Source organism: Peromyscus maniculatus, chromosome 6 (assembly GCF_049852395.1).
Source record: "Peromyscus maniculatus bairdii isolate BWxNUB_F1_BW_parent chromosome 6, HU_Pman_BW_mat_3.1, whole genome shotgun sequence".
In the NCBI taxonomy this organism is placed as follows: Eukaryota; Metazoa; Chordata; class Mammalia; order Rodentia; family Cricetidae; genus Peromyscus; species Peromyscus maniculatus.
This window is the reverse complement of record NC_134857.1, coordinates 69,297,237-69,312,604: the sequence shown is the minus strand read 5'-3', so window position 1 is coordinate 69,312,604 and position 15,368 is coordinate 69,297,237. Positions and strand designations below refer to the sequence as shown.

At 49.2% G+C, this 15,368-nt stretch overlaps 2 protein-coding genes across 23 annotated transcripts in view; one reads left to right on the top strand and one right to left on the bottom strand.

Moving 5' to 3' along the window:
- LOC102905243 (GON-4-like protein) overlaps positions 1-15,368 on the bottom strand; it is a 142,519-nt gene that overhangs the window by 8,712 nt on the left and 118,439 nt on the right. For 10 of the 20 annotated variants that reach the window (XM_076573664.1, XM_076573666.1, XM_076573671.1 and 7 more), the window contains 9 exons: positions 14,925-15,122; positions 12,815-12,958; positions 11,160-11,303; positions 10,955-11,074; positions 8,856-8,966; positions 6,951-7,158; positions 5,936-6,509; positions 5,751-5,853; positions 4,482-5,408 (listed from right to left, as the gene is read on the bottom strand). In XM_076573664.1, coding sequence (XP_076429779.1) covers positions 5,259-5,408; positions 5,751-5,853; positions 5,936-6,509; positions 6,951-7,158; positions 8,856-8,966; positions 10,955-11,074; positions 11,160-11,303; positions 12,815-12,958; positions 14,925-15,122 — 1,752 coding nt within the window. In that variant the 3' untranslated portion in view covers positions 4,482-5,258. Of the gene's footprint in view, positions 1-4,481; positions 5,409-5,750; positions 5,854-5,935; positions 6,510-6,950; positions 7,159-8,855; positions 8,967-10,954; positions 11,075-11,159; positions 11,304-12,814; positions 12,959-14,924; positions 15,123-15,368 lie in introns of those variants that run through there. The other 10 variants (XM_076573661.1, XM_076573662.1, XM_076573660.1 and 7 more) reach the window with 3 other exon arrangements.
- On the top strand, positions 834-6,804 carry Msto1 (misato mitochondrial distribution and morphology regulator 1). Of its 3 annotated transcripts, XM_076573695.1 has the most exons (15): positions 834-993; positions 1,080-1,215; positions 1,682-1,751; positions 1,859-1,934; positions 2,314-2,368; positions 2,470-2,557; positions 2,661-2,778; positions 2,861-2,995; positions 3,093-3,245; positions 3,545-3,676; positions 3,748-3,932; positions 4,157-4,261; positions 4,360-4,469; positions 5,759-5,829; positions 5,947-6,804. In XM_076573695.1, exons 1-14 carry the CDS (start codon positions 910-912, stop codon positions 5,779-5,781), a joined length of 1,470 nt encoding a protein of 489 aa, XP_076429810.1. In that variant the 5' UTR covers positions 834-909; the 3' UTR covers positions 5,782-5,829; positions 5,947-6,804. The 3 variants fall into 3 exon arrangements, with proteins under 3 accessions (XP_076429810.1, XP_006976425.1, XP_042135262.1); XM_006976363.4 differs by lacking the exons at positions 5,759-5,829; positions 5,947-6,804 and adding an exon at positions 4,714-4,999; XM_042279328.2 differs by lacking the exons at positions 5,759-5,829; positions 5,947-6,804 and adding an exon at positions 4,714-4,999 and having other exon boundaries at positions 878-993; positions 2,669-2,778.

The window sequence follows — 15,368 nt, the reverse complement described above, 5'->3', positions numbered from 1 at the left end:
CAGACAGCCACCTCCTACCCCCCCAAAAAAAAACATAAGCAAGATATTGGGAATAATAATTTGTTGAGTTTGAGTTTGTTTTGTACTTTAGACATGGTCTCTCAAGTGAACCTTCAACTAGATATGGAGCTAAGAATTGATCTGGTCTCCCTCCACTTCCAAAAACAGGGATCACAGGTTTGTGCCATCACATGCGGCTTGGAAATTCTTTGCAAACTGGATATCCAAAAACTTATAAATACATAAAAGAATGTCCCCAGCCTTATTAGTAGCACCCGCCTTTAATCTCAGCACTCGGGAAGCAGAGCCCTGAGGATCTCTGAGTTTGAAGCCAGCCTGGGTCTACACAGTGGGCCTGTCTCCCAAAATAACTCAAATAACAAATCAAATTAATAAGAAAATAAAAACAGTGCAAATGAAACATCTGTACATGCAAAAAGGGGACTCCAATCTTTTCCATAACGTAACAGCAGCAGATAGATGGCCACCGGTTTTGCCAGGCTGGGACCTTAGGGGTGGGGAAAGGAGGTGAGTGGGAGGATTCAGAGGAGGGTCGAGTTCCTCGTCAGGTTTTTTCTCGCGTGAATTATTACCTAGGGGAGGGAGGCATCAGCGAGAAGAGTGACAGAAACAGGAGAGAGACCTTTCCATGACCTTGGCCAAAACAGGCGCCCACGGAAGCCCATAGGGAATGGCATGACACCAGCAAGGACGCAGCGGCTTCCGGCAACCCAGGAGAGGAAGAGGCGGGGCGTAAGCCGCGCCTCGGAGACTAACGAATCGTGTGGCCAACGGGAGAGCACGTGCTCAAGCGCCAATAGGGCGCGGGGCCCGCCCCTGGCACGCCCCCTTGACCCGCCCCCGGGGGCCCAGGCCCGGGGCGGTGCAGTGCTGCGCAGCCACGGCGGCATGGCGGGCGGGGCCCGCGAGGTGCTCACGCTGCAGTTGGGACATTTCGCGGGTTTCGTCGGGGCCCACTGGTGGAACCAGCAGGTCAGTCCCCTAGCGGCGGCCCGGCGCTCCCCGCAGAAGGTACATGGCCCTCCTTCCCACTCCGCTCAGCGCTCTGCACCCTGCAGGATGCTGCGCTCAGATATTCGATCGATGGCGAAGAGTCGCCGGGGGAGCTGTGCCCGGACGTCCTGTACCGAACCGGTCGGACGCTACATGGCCAGGAAACCTATACGCCGCGACTCATCCTCATGGATCTGAAAGGTGAGGCGGTGGCGGAGCTCGGCTAAGTTTTGTCGTTTTGCGTGTGAGGCCCTTAGCATTAGTTCACAGGAGAACCCACACCTGGGACAAGCCCCCAGAGGACGCTGGAGAGCGAGACTGTTCAACTCTAGAGCTGGCTCTGGAATGGGCGGTATACAGTTAAGCTACTGACAGAAAGATGGAGTCCAGATTACCCATCCCATCTAACGTATTTCCAAGTAGGCTTTAAAAGGCCAAGCACATTGCTCCGCGCGGTTGGACACGCCTTTAATCCCAGCATTCAAGACCAACCTGGTCTACACAGTGTAAACCGTTCAGGGATACATAGGAAGACCTCATCTCGAAAGCACAACAAAAAGTTGCCACGTGCCATATACACTGCCACAGCACATCACCTGGGAGGTGGTGAGGTTAGTCTGAGGGAGGAGATTATCCTCTAGGCTTTGCTTCTTTCCCTTCTGTGCAGGCAGTCTGAACACACTAAAGGAAGAAGGAGCCCTCTACAAGGACCGGCAGCTAGAGGCTGCAGTAGCATGGTGTGTATCTGATGTATGAGAGGGGTGAGGGGTCCGGTGTGTGTGCATAGAAGGCTGGACAGATCATCAGAGGGACACCTTCTTGCTTAATCTCCACTCTTTTTCAGGCAAGGAAAGCTCACCACACACAGAGAAGAAGCATACCCAAAGAACCCTAACCTCCAGGACCTTCTGAGCGCAGAGGTGATGGGCTCTGCCCCAAACCTGTAAACCTACTGCAAGCTAAGGGGCTGTGTGGAGCAGAAAAGATGGAGTCTAGTCACTGTGAATGCCCTAGAAACACTCGGTTTTTTGGAAAAAGCAGCTTTGGCTCTAAACTGGCAGGAACCTGTAATCTGGCTCAGAGGTTAAGAGTCCAAGCTGTTCGTACAGAGGACCCCGAGTTTGCCCGCTGGGCAGTTTACAACAACCTATAACCAGTTCCTGGGGATTTAACTCCTCTTCCAGCTTTGGGCACCTCATGCCTGTGGTGCACATAAATTCACAGGGGCACACATAAGATAAACCCATGGATACAGGAGACCTTCCTAGAACTGAATGTCAGTTTTCTCACCCTTCCCAGGGAGTTCTGAGTACTGATGGTGTCTGGAGGGCCAAACCTCTCCAAAATGGCAAAGGTGAGCTATCCCTTGAGGCTGGAGACTGAACAGAGCAGGGACTTGGGGGATGGCTGCCCACTAGTCATCCCTGGTACAAATCCAAACCCATTTATCCCTAGAGAACAGCATCAGAGTCTGGTCAGACTTCCTCAGAGTGCATCTCCATCCGCGGAGCATCTGTGTGATCCAGAAGTACAACCATGACGGGTACGGGGACTCCAGAGGCTGGAGCCGGCTCACCCGCCCCCCCAAAACAGCAGACTGAGGCGTTGAGGGCAGGCCAGTCTGCTATCATGGTGATTTCTGGTAGTGAAACAGGTCGGCTGGAGGCTTTTGGCCAAGGAGAGAGTGTCCTGAAGGAGCCCCGATACCTGGAGGAGCTGGAGGACAGGCTGCATTTCTATGTGGAAGAATGTGACTACTTGCAGGTAGCTCTAAGGCCAGGTGCATGCTGGGGCAAAAGCTCTTCTCATCCTGCAGTCTACTTCCTGTTGGCCTTCATCTTTCCAGGGCTTCCAGATCCTGTGTGACCTGCACGATGGCTTCTCTGGAGTGGGTGCCAAGACTGCAGAGCTGCTGCAGGACGAGTATGCAGGACGGGGGGTAATAACGTGGGGTCTACTCCCTGGGCCCTACAATCTTGGGGTGAGTGGAAGCTGATGCCAAACGGCGGAGTTGGTGGGAAGGAGAGGACCCCCCTGAGGAAGGTGTGTGGACAATCAACTCTCATTTCTTTTACCAGGAGCCCCAGAAGAATATCTATCGTCTCCTAAACACAGCATTTGGTCTGGTGAACCTGACTGGGTACAGCTCTTTTGTCTGTCCCTTATCCCTGGGAGGGAGCCTGGGCCTGCGACCCAAGCCACCTGTCAACTTCCCTTACCTACACTACGACGTAAGGCTCGAAGCTCGGTTTGTGTCAGCCCCTTTACTGTGGTTCTGCTCCTCCTCTCTAGCCCCTGTCACGTGTGTTGCTAGGGACTGAACCTAGGACCCCAGCACATACTTGGGAAGCATTTTTAATGCCTAGTCGGGTTCCCAGCTTGAAGTTGACCTTTTAGCGCCTCATGTGTGTCCAGCCTCAGGAGAAACAGCCTTACTTCATTCCCTGGGTCTCTGCGCTGGCTGCTTTACCCCCACGCTTTTCCACACCAGATGACCCAGTGTTCCTTCCCCTCCTGTCCCACCTGACAGGCCACTCTGCCCTTGCACTGTAGCGCCATCCTGGCTACAGCCCTGGACACGGTCACTGCTCCCTATCGCCTGCGCTCCTCCATGGTTCCCATGGCTCACTTGGCTGATCTGCTGAGTTTCTCTGGGAGAAAGGTGAGAAGCTTTCCAAGGGACTGGGCCAGAGTGAGGAAAGGCTCTGTGACCCGATCCCTCCTGGTCTCTAGGTGGTGACAGCAGAGGCAATCATCCCCTTCCCACTGGTTCCAGGGCAGTCACTTCCTGACATCCTGGTGCAGCTTGGAGGAGCCACCCCATGGACCCCACTGTCTGCTTGTGGGCATTCTGCTGGAAGTCGGTGCTTTGCCCAGTCAGTGGTGCTGAGAGGTATAGACAGAGCAAGCCATACCAGGTAAAGACTGGGTTCTTGAGAGGCCCTTGTCAGACTTGCTCATGTCTTTGTCTCCCTAATGTCTAGGCATTCTAATGGGACACTTTCTTCCTACCACCATAAATGCCTCATGTTAAAAAACAAAAAGCCCTGGACTGATGAACTGATGGTCCAAGAATGTAAGAATTCCTGGCTCCCACTCATGCAGCCAAAGAGTAAATGTGGGTTTGGCTTTGTTCTGGCAGCAAGCTCCACCCAGGGACGCCTCTGCCCTCCGCTCTCCATGCCTGTGCCTCTGGAGAAGAAGTCTTGGCCCAGTATTTACAACAGCACCATCCTAGAGTTTTAAGGTCAGTATCGCACTCGGCTTTTGCTGCAGGCTGCCTGCAGCTTTTGCACCCGCAGCCTTTGCCTCCCTGCTCCCTGAATCACCACCCTCTACCTGCAGCTCATCGTATCTGCTGCTGACCCCCTGCAGAGTGGCCCCTCCTTACCCACGCCTCTTCTCAAGCTTAAGTCACAAGGGACTGGCCCTGGACGGTCCCCCCAAGGGCGCAGGTAAGACATGAAGAAAATTAACACTCCCCCTACACGGGAGCAGTTTTACTTTTTCTCTTCGTGAATTGAAAGTGCTAAAGAAAAGTTCACAGTTGAGCATCCTCTACTCACTCGGCTACAAGCTGCTCTGGAGTACTTACTGGCACACCAGACGGCAAACCTGCTCGCCTGCTGAACTTCACGGCCAGTCTACCAGTGCTAGAGCAGGATCAGTCCACTCAGCCCCTTCTCTCTCCGTCTGCAGCAGTGCAGAGCATCCCTGTGTTTGGGGCCTTGCGCTCATCTTCATCCTTGCACCAGACCCTGGGAGATTTGGCGGAGGAGCTCAGCAGACTTGACCTGCGGCGCTGGGCTAGCTTCATGGATGCTGGGGTGGAGCAGGATGACATGGAAGAGCTGCTGCAGGACTTACACAGCTTGGCCCAGTGTTACCAGGAGGGGGACAGCCTTTCCAACTGACGTTCAGGGAGGGCAGTAGGGAGGTCATTTGTAATAAAAGCTGCTGGGTGCGGGAACCCAGTGTGTTGGAACCTGCTGCATGACCCAGGCATTTGTATATTTAAAACACTGAGATCGCCAGACAAGGAGCTAAGCCCATTCCCCTCCAGTGCTATTTACAGATTGGTTTGTAAGGTCCTCACTGAGGTCCCTGAGAGACACAGGCCACAGAGCTATCTATCTCCAGACTGACTCTGTCCTTAGTTAGCTCCACAGGAGTTCAAAGTTCACCCTCCTACAGAAGGCTGTTGGTTTGGTCCTGGCAGATGACACCCGTACCTTCCCAGGGTCTCACTCGTCCAGCTCTTCTTCAGACAGCAGGTCCCCATGGTCAGAGAGCTGGTCTGCATTGCTAGTGCTGGTGGCATCATCCTCGTCCTCAGAGCTGGCCTCACAGGCTGTGTGGAAAAGCTGCATGAGTTCTCGGAAGCGGTGGGAGACCTAGCAGAGGAAAAGGTTGTGCTCACGGCTCCAGTCTCTTAGGGTGAACTGGGCACCCGCTACTATACAGAGTGTGTGTCTTCTGTACAGCTAGGAGAATGCCACAGACAAAACAGTTTCCCCAGCAACAAAACCAGAACCTTTTTTTTTTTTGGGGGGGGGGGGGCAGCAGTCAGGAGGGAGGGACAGATGGATCACTGAGTTCAAGGCCAACCTCGTGCACATTGTTCTAGGGTAGCCCGGGACACAGTGAAAATCCTGTCTCCTTCTGACTGTAAACCCCGTTGCCCCATCCTCTTGCCGCCTTTGTCCCCCATCATCATACGCCCCTTCCCGCCTCACCTCCACAGGGGTCTTGTTTCCCAGCCGCTGAGAGATAATGCTGAAGGTGTGAGGCTGTGCGCCCTGCTCCTGGCACATGGTGAGAATCACTCGGTCAGCTTCCCTGTAACCCAGGCAGCACAGTCAGGCCTGAGGGCCCATTGGGATCTGTGTCACACTCTGAAAAACAGCTCGTCTTTACCTACCTTGTCCACAGTACAACCTTCTCCCCGGTGGAGCTGACCTTGCTGTTGTTGGCGCAGACGGTGGCTTCGGAGGCTTTCGGCACAGCCTCCTCTGGACCCCTGCCTTGGGTTCCACCGTCGTCGGCCATGGCCCCTCTGGCGGCTTTAGGAGTGACTGCTGAGGAAGTTCCACAGACAGAGGCCACTGTGTGCTCGGTCTTTGCCTCCACTCTGCCCTCAAGTAGCCAGCTCTGTGAACCTGCTTTCCCATAGCTTCTCCCTGCGTCTCTGGTCCTCGAGGAAGCAGGGAGCTCCACAGTGCCTGGCAGGGTCTCGGTTTCTGATTCGTCTGGGAGTGACACAGTAGTCTCTGAATTAGCAGCAGCCTTTTGGTCCTCGCCCTCTTCAGGAAGTATGGTGGATGTACCAAGGCAGGAGACGTCAGGCCCAGCCTGGTTTCTCCTAACAGAGAGCACAACTCCAGTCTGAGGAGGAAGCTGAGGAGTCTCTTGTGAACAAAACGTTGGACCCTCCAAGGGCTGCTCCATGAGAGTCACTTCTGCAGAGTTGGGCAAAGTACTCCCTGCTGTAGACCCTGCAGAGGAGGAAGGTGGGGGTCAGGTATACACTGAAAACCACAAGTCTGGTGAGCTACCAGAACATAGTTCCACTGGAAAGACTGGTGGAGGGAATGGGCAGCCGCCAAGCAAAGGACCAAACAAGACTAGGAAAAGATGCCAGGAATCTTGGTTTTGTTATTTTTGAGACAAGATCTCACTATTTAGCCCTGGCTTTCCTGGAACTCACTCTGTAGACCAAGCTGGCCTGAAACTCAGAGACCCGCCTGTCCCTTCTTCCCCAGTACTGGGATTAAAGGTGTGCGCCGCCACTGCCAGGCTTCCTAACGGTTTTAGGAGGGAAAGATGAAGGGGAAAAGGGGCTGCCACTCAGCCCGGCCCATCAGGCTGCCTGCAGTGCAGAGAAATGAGGCTGGCAGGGAGGAGGGAAGTCCTAGCGTGGTAGTCAGGTTACTCACCTGGAATGGGTGTCTCTCCCTTTCTGGTGGCCTTGCCAGTCCTAATCTGGGTTGCTGCAGTATTCTGCTCCTCTAGGGCTTCCTCTTCCAGCATGTCCTTGCCTTGTCCTGCTTCCTTACTTCCAGGCACCGAACTGGCCTCTTGGAGGGGGCTACTGCTCACCAGCTCGAGGGGCTCCTTGCTCTTACAGCATTTGCTGTCACAGACCTGCAAGGGGACTGTCTAGGTTAAAAATTCCCATCTCCTCCAGGGCAAATCCTCCCCTGAGGACTGCGATCAACCTGGTAGACTCAGTCCAGGCAGGTCCAGTCCCTTCCTCCCAGACTAAGCCAAGTGTCCCTGCATAAGCTCCAGGTTTCAAACAGCCAACTCATGCAATGAGCACAGGACTTGGTCCCACTGCCTAGTTGCCTCCTAAACTAATCAAGCCAATCAACTGTCTCACCTATTCAGAGGATCAGCCGGTTCTTAACTGCTGAACTGTCTCTTTAGCCACTAGTTTTCTTTAAGACAGGGTCTTTAGCCCTGGCTGTCTGGAACATGCTATAGAGGATCTTAGTTCCCAGCTTCTTGTCAATGCCTACAAAGTTCTATGATTACAGGTGTGGACTGTAATTTCTTCAAATCAAAGACTCTCTTTAAAAAGCAAAATGTAACTGTAGGGGGCTTAAGAGGTGGCTCAGTGGTTAAGAGCACTGTCTGCTCTTCCAGACGTTCAATTCCCAGCACCCACATGGCAGCTGACAGCTGTCTGTAACTCCAGTGCCAGGGGATCTGACACCCTCACACAGACACACATGCAGGCAAAACACCAATGCACATAAAATGAAAAGAAAAATAATTTAAAAAGCAAAATGCAACTGTAATCCTAGCACTTAAGTAGTGGAGGCAGGAATTCAAGGTGAGCTGGCTACATGGTCAATTTGAGGCTAGCAATGGCTACAAGAGACCTTATCTCGGGGCTGGGGAGATGGCTCAGTGGTTAAGAGCACTGGCTGCCCTTCCAGAGGTCCTGAGTTCAATCCCCAGCAACCACATGGTGGCTCACAACCATCTTTAATGAGATCTGGCTCCCTCTTCTGGCATGCAGGCATACATACATGCAGACAGAACATTGTATCCACAATGAATAAGTCTTTAAAACTAACTATTGCCACCCAGAAACTAGAGTAGAGAGAGATGTTGCTCAATTGGTTGAGTGCTTGCCTGCCATACAAAGAGCCCTGGAATTGATCACAGCACCACATACTGACTGCTGTGACTCATGCTAGTAGTCCCAACGCTAAGAGCACAGAGACCGGAGGACAGTGAGTCTGAAGTCAACTTGCGCTATGTAATAAGCCACTATCTGAAGACAAAAACAAACAACAGCAAAATCTCCCTGACATTTCTTTTGTTCATTTTGTTTGGAGAGAGGGTGTTCTATATCCCAGGCTGGTTTCACACTTGCTATGTAGTGGAGGATAACCTTGAACTCCTGATCTTCCTGTTTCTACCTCTTTAGTGCTAAGCTTACAGGCCAAGCACCTGGCTCCATTTTGGGTTTGTAGAAGGGTCCTTTTGTTTTATATATGTGCCCATGTGTGTGTACCGCATATAATCTGATACATGTGTTCACTTTCTAAGTTCAAGACATAAATCTGTAGAAGAAAAACAGCATCTAACCAGGCATGTTGGCACATACCTTTAGAGGCAGAGGAAGGATTTCTTTGAGTTTGAGGCAGCCTCATCTACATAGTGAGTTCCAAGACAGCCTGGGCTATGTAGAGAGACCCTATCTTAGAAAAAAAAAAACAAAAAACAAAAAACCAACCCCACTGGCACCAATCTCCACCAGCACAAACCCGGCCAGCACCTGCACAGTGCGGCCTAGGCAGCCCCAGCACACTAAGCCCCTTCCTCACCTTGCTGCTGCAGTGACAATTTCTCCTCTTGCTTTTCTTCAGCCTAGAATCAGGGCCACCCTCGTGGCAGGGACAGGAACAGTCCTTGGCCGTTTCAGGCCATTCAGTCTCCTACAAGATACCCCAGCTTGATTAGCTGACTAGGATTTTCAGAACCAAGAAACAGAGCTGAGTTGAAAGGCCTGAGTTATGAAGATGCCCTTTCCACTCACTCTTTTCTAATGTACCATCTTATCACCCTGGAGGTCACTGACTCACCCTCAACGTCAGCCTCCTATGAATCTTGAAAGAATCCACAGTGATCCAAAGGAAGCAGCAGCCCACAGGCCTGGGGCAGACTTAAGTCAAACAGATTTTGAGGAAATGCACTGGAGAGCTCCAAAGTGAGATCCCATTCACTGACTTTCTGTCCTCTTATGTGCTCTCTACAGGGCTTTGTATAGTGACTCTTCACTTAATAAGCCAAGACACACCTTGGATCCCAGCACTTGGGAGGCAGAGGCAGGTGCATCCCTTGAGTTCGAGGCCAGCCTGATCTACAGAGTGAGATCCAGGACAGTCAGGGCTACACAAAGAAAGTCTGTCTCAAAAAAACAAGAAAAACCCAAAACAACAAAAAGACTTCCTCTTGGGCTAGTGAGATAGCTCAGTGGTTAAAGGAACCTGCTGCCAGGCCTGAGGACCTAAGTTTAATCCTGGTACCCAAATGGTAGGAGAAAATACCTACAAGTTGTCCTCTGACTTTCACAAATGTTCCATGGTACATGTGTAGCCCCCACCCCAACAAAGTATATAAATGTAAATTAAAAAAAAAAAAAAAAAAAAAAGCTGGGTATAGTGGCCCATGCCTTAATCCCAGCACTCAGAATACAGGCATGTAGATCTCTGACTTTGAGGCCAACCTGGTCTACATAGTTCCAGGGCCAGGGCTACATAGGGACTCTATTTCAAATAATAATAATAATAATAATAATAATAATAATAATAATAATATCTTTAAAAATAGACTGATCTTGGGGGAAGCAGTGGTGCATCAGTAAGAGCAGCGGTTCTGTACCGCTCTTGCATAGGACTTGAGTTCAGGAGTCCCCAAATCAGGAGGTGCATAAACCACCATTACCTCAGCTACAGGAAACCTACACATTCTTGGGGTCTCTGTGGTCACCTGCAAGCACACGGATATATTCCTACACACACTTTTCTTTAAAACTAACACACCGATTTTTCTAACTATATCTGTGCACACGCTTGTCACAGCACATGCATGGAAGTCAGAGAACAGAGAACATCTGGGTCTTGGTGACCAAACTCTAGGCATCAGGCTTGGCCAAGTACCTTTACCCACTGCTCATCTTAACCCAAGGCTCTTTTGTGCTCAATGTGAGCAGACCCCAGAGCTGGAACTAAGTCCCCTACGTCTATGTCCCAGGATGGACACTTGAAGAGGTCACTCTGACATTAGCTTCTCTGTACTTTAATTATATAAATAAAACCTTCCTCAGGATTACTATGACAATTATACGCACTAATTAATAATCTACATGCTGCCACACAGTAATACACTGCTATGTTTATCATTAGAGGATTCTATTTCCTTCCATGGGCAAAAACTGAAAAATTAAAACCCAAAGGTAAGAAAAAGGGCAGCTCTAAGCTAGGGAAAAAAGCAAGCATGAACTACTATCTGAAGATTTGTTTATTTATTTTTTATGTATATAGTGTTCTGCCTGCATGTGTCCCTGCAGGCCAGAAGAGAGCACCAGATCTCATTATAGGTGGTGGGAATTGAACTCAGGACCTCTGGAAAAGCAATCAGTGATCTTAACCATTGAGCCATCTCTCCAGCCCCTTTTTTTTGTCCCTTTTTTTTTTTTTTTAATCTGGTATCACCATATAGCCTAGGCTAGCTTTGAACTTGCAGGAATACCCCTGGCTATGATTCCTTCTAACGAAGCCTCATGGGTTCTTTACAGCAGTCTCACCCATGATTATCTCCAATCTTAATACTGTGAGCTATCCTATATGTAGCATGGATATATGCAGAGTTTAATCCAAGGCTTGATTCATGAAAAGCAGGTGTTTCCCAGAAACATGTATACCTTATCATGATTCTGGACCCCAATCTCTTTCCTCCTCTTGCTCTTTGAGGCTGTGGACACCTTGACAGGCTCCTCTTCCTCTTCCACATCAGGGAGGATCACTTCTTCAAAGCCATCAAACTAAACAAGAATTGTAGGCACTAAAGCAGACTGGACCAACCCCTCCAGCAGACAGCCTTCCCCTGGATAACCTCAGGGCCTGTACCTCATACTCTTTTTCTTCAGTCCAATTGATCTCTTCAAAGTCACCCATCCGGCTAGCTGCTGGGCGCAGATGATCAAAAAAGATGGAGAACTCATCCTGCAGGTGGTCATGGCCTTTGAGGAGCTGCCACATCTGGGTCTTGAGCTGAAGAGAGTTGGGAAGGCTAATGATGGAGAATCTTCCTAGACTTCACTCAAACCAGTCCCATATGGAACCCACAGTCTGCCTACTACATGGGGTCAAGGTTTTTTGTTTTTCTTTTAACTCTCTTATTTTTAGATTACACATATTTATTTCTTTGTTTGGTGTATGTGTGTGTGTCTGTCTGTGTGGATGAACCCATGCCACAGCACACCTTTGGGAGTCAAAGGACAAGTTCTAGGGATAAGTTCTTTCCTTCTAACATGTGGTTTCCAGGGATCAAACTCAGGTCTTCAGGTGTTGGCAGTAAGTGCACACAGGCCAGTACATACATATGAAAGTTAGAGTCTGTTTTCATAGGAGTCCTAGGTATTGAATTTAGATCGTTGTGATATTTTGATTGCATTCTGACATTCCCAAGGCTGACAATAAAGTTTGTTTTGAATCAGAGGGCAGAACTAGCTACTAGCTGACCAAAATTAACCATAGAGGTTTGGGAGGACTGATGATAGAGAGACAGGAAGTAGTAGCACAGGGCTTAGAGAGGGTCTCAGCCTTTTTGGATAGAGGAAGGAGAGATAGGAGGTCACTGGTTGCTTTTCTGCTGCTTCTCTGGTCATTCAGGTCATTACCCCAATATCTGACTCCCAAGTTTTTATTGACAAATAAAAATTAGATAAACACGTAAGTTAGGCTTAGCAGCAAATAACTTTATCAGCTAAGCCATCTTACTGGCTCATTCTAATTTTTTTGAGACAGACTTTCTTTGTGTAGCCCTGGCTGTCCTGGAACTCTCTGTAGACCAGGCTGGCCTCAAACTCACAGAGATCCACCTGCCTCTGCTTCCTGCATGCTGAGATTAAAGGCATGTGCCACTACTGCTTGGAAGGGTCCTTTTCTTTGATAGCCAAGAATTCTCAAGCATTTCCCTGCTTGCTCGCTTAGAGGGGTGTGAGTGAGGTGGGGAGGGAAAGTATTGATCAGAAATGCAATTCCCAATGACAGCACTTTCCATTCCTGAAGAAGCAAAATGAGGAGTCAAGTCCAGAGCTTTCCCCATCCACTTTCTTCAAAATCCCTTCCCGGTGTACTGATGGCCCTACAGAGCTTGTGAGGGTCAGTCGGGCTCTGGATTCCTGCGGCTATTCCTCCATGTTCCTGTGCTTCCTACTGGAGCTAAGTAGAAAACATTCTTTCGGCCTTCGTTTATGGTACTTTTCCAGAGGGAAAAGATACGGACTACATTAGGCAGAGAGGAAAAGAAGCAGACAAGGGGGCCAGAGACGGCTCAGCTGTTAGGAGCACCTACTGTTCTTGCAGAGGACCTGGGTTAGGTTCCCAGCACCACATGGTAGCTCACAACCATCTGTAACTCAACTCCCAAGGAATCCAATGCCTCTTCTAACTTGTACGGGCACCAGGCCTGGTTATGTATGTATACATGCACATAAAACACTCATACACATAAATAGAGCTAAGGGAAAAACAAATGGGCAGGACGCAGGACAGAGTACCTCCGTGGTGTCCTGAGGAAGACAGTCTGCACAGCCTTGCAGGACCTTGATGATCTTCTGGTGCTGAGAGGGGTTCTCTGCAAAGCATATCTCCAGCTGCCGAAGGAACCTGCGACTCTTCTCAAAAGCCTGCTGCTCCTCAAACTACCAGAACAGAAGGAAGACGAGAAAGAGTCAGGACACAGCTGAGAAGAACGAAGAACAACAGGCCAGAGGCGCTGGTTATGACAGAATTCTAGTTAAAACCCTAACGCCCCACTGTGGGATCCTGGGAATTATCAACCCAAGGAATTAAGATGTAAAGGAATGACTCAATAGATAAGTATTTCTCAAGTAATAGTAAGAGACTGAGACAGGAGGATTCTGAGTTCAAGGTCAGCCTGGGGTACACAGTGAGACTCGTCTCAGACAAACAAGTAAAAGAGATCACTATATCTCAAGATATTTGTTGTTTTATTTTATGGACTATAAAATCAGATCCTCAAACTCAAGTAGGAACTTCACAGTTTACAAGTCTATTTGTGCATATAATGTTCATTAGCCCTCACAATAATGCCAGAGGGAAGGTGGACATTTTATTCACAATTAACCCACCATCGAATGAGCACAAATCTATCAGAATATTGTCATGATTCCCTTCACTCCAGCTTCTTTTTTTTTTCTTTCTTTTTTTTTTGGTTTTTGGTTTTTGGTTTTTGGACACAGGGTTTCTCTGTGTAGTTTTAGAGCCTGTCCTGGATCTCTGTCTATAGACCAGGCTGGCCTCAAACTCACAGAGATCCGCCTGCCTCTGACTCCCAAGTGCTGGGATTAAAGGTGTGGGCCACCACCACCCGGGCCTTCACTCCAAATTCTACCAACTGGAACAAGAAGTCTAGGACTCCTGCTCTGTTTTCTCTCTCCCTCTTTCCCTTCCTCTCCCTCCCTTCTTCCTTCCCATCCTGCCTCTGTCTTCCAAGTACAAGGACAGTACGTAGGGGTCACCATGCCTAACACGCATTTCCTCCATTTCAATGCAGTCTTCAACTTTTTTTTTTAGACAAGGATTCTTTTTTTTTTTTCTTTTCAAGACAGGGTTTCTCTGTGTAGCTTTGGTGCCTGTCCTGGATCTCGCTCTGTAGCCCAGGCTGGCCTCAAACTCACAGAGATCCGCCTGGCTCTGCCTCCCAAGTGCTGGGATTAAAGGTGTGCACAAAGAAAAAAAAAAAAAAAAAAAAGGCATGCACCACCACCGCCTGGCTTAGAAGAGGATTCTTTATGCACCCCAAGATCTTGAAAAAGTAAGACTCCTAGGCTGACAACGAATCAACAGCAATCCTTCTCCCTCAGCTTCCTGACTGCTGTCTTTTTTACTCTAGTGTTCTGTGCGGTATTATCACCATAAAGGATCATGTACTACATACGTGACTATTTTTATAAATCTATATATTTTAACAAACTTTATTCATGAAAATGAAAGTTCTTAAAAGAAATCTTCGCCGGGCGGATCTCTGTGAGTTCAAGGCCAGCCTGGGCTACCAAGTGAGTTCCAGGAAAAGGCACAAAGCTACACAGAGAAACCCTGTCTCGAAAAACCAAAAAAAAAAAAAAAAAAAAAAAGAAATCTTCATATTTTTTAGCTGCTACAGTCGTAGTAACTATGTCTTTCCCTGACACTCAAAAAATATTTAGTAAGAGGAGAGGAGCTGGGACATAGTGGTGCACACCTTTAATCCCAGCAATTGAGAGGCAGAGGCAAGAGCATCTCTGAGTCCAAGGCTAGCCTAGTCCATATAGTGAGTTCCAGGCCAGCCAAGGTTATACAGAGAGACCCTGTCTCAAAAAAAAGGGGAAAAAAAGAAAACGAAAAAAGAAAAAGAAGAATCAAAACGGGTACTTTTCCCTAGAGAGGAAGGGGGGAGGCATGTGACTACGGAAGTCTCTGCGGTTACTACAGAGAACACCTTGGAAATGACAGGAGGTTAGAACTGAACAAGAAAGGCCTAAGAAGACTACAGGAAATGGGGTGAGGGTGAGTGAAACAATCAGAAGACTGGAATGCTGTGGCCTGACTGCAGTCAAGCCTGTCTGCTGACCCAGTCTGCTCTGCGGTCTATGCCCAGTTACTTACTAGTCCACAGGACAGGGCTTGCTCAGGGAGCAGGAAAGCAGCAAAGTCCTTCAAGAGCTGAGGCCAGTCTTGGAGTAGGGTTTGCAAGCTTTTATAAAGATCCACAGCAGTCTGCCTCTGGGCACTTGACTCAAATTCATAGATCACCTGAAGGAAATCTTCATACTTGCCAGGGACATGCTGGAGAGCCTCTCGTACCTACATACAAGACTTCAAATAGTCAACATCCCTTCTGTGGGCATCCAGAACAAGCACGGGCAAGGGAGAAGGTGTCACGGTCAGAGTTATCTCATGCAGAGGCTCTCCCCTCACCCCAGGTTAACAAAGACACAGAAGAAGCAGCAAGGCAGACTTCCCTTTCTCAAAGGAGCAACTGGACAACCTTTACTTTCTTGAGATTAGAGCCACAAAACTTGGGATTGCTAAGCTTACCTTCCTGACTTG

Coding starts and splice junctions, on each gene's coding strand:
- Msto1 (XM_006976363.4), top strand. CDS start 910: ATGGCGGGCGGGGCCCGCGAGGTGCTCACGCTGCAGTTGGGACATTTC. Junction 3,677..3,747: donor TGAGTTTCTCTGGGAGAAAG/GTGAGAAGCTTT, acceptor CCTGGTCTCTAG/GTGGTGACAGCAGAGGCAAT. Junction 4,262..4,359: donor CACCATCCTAGAGTTTTAAG/GTCAGTATCGCA, acceptor CTCTACCTGCAG/CTCATCGTATCTGCTGCTGA.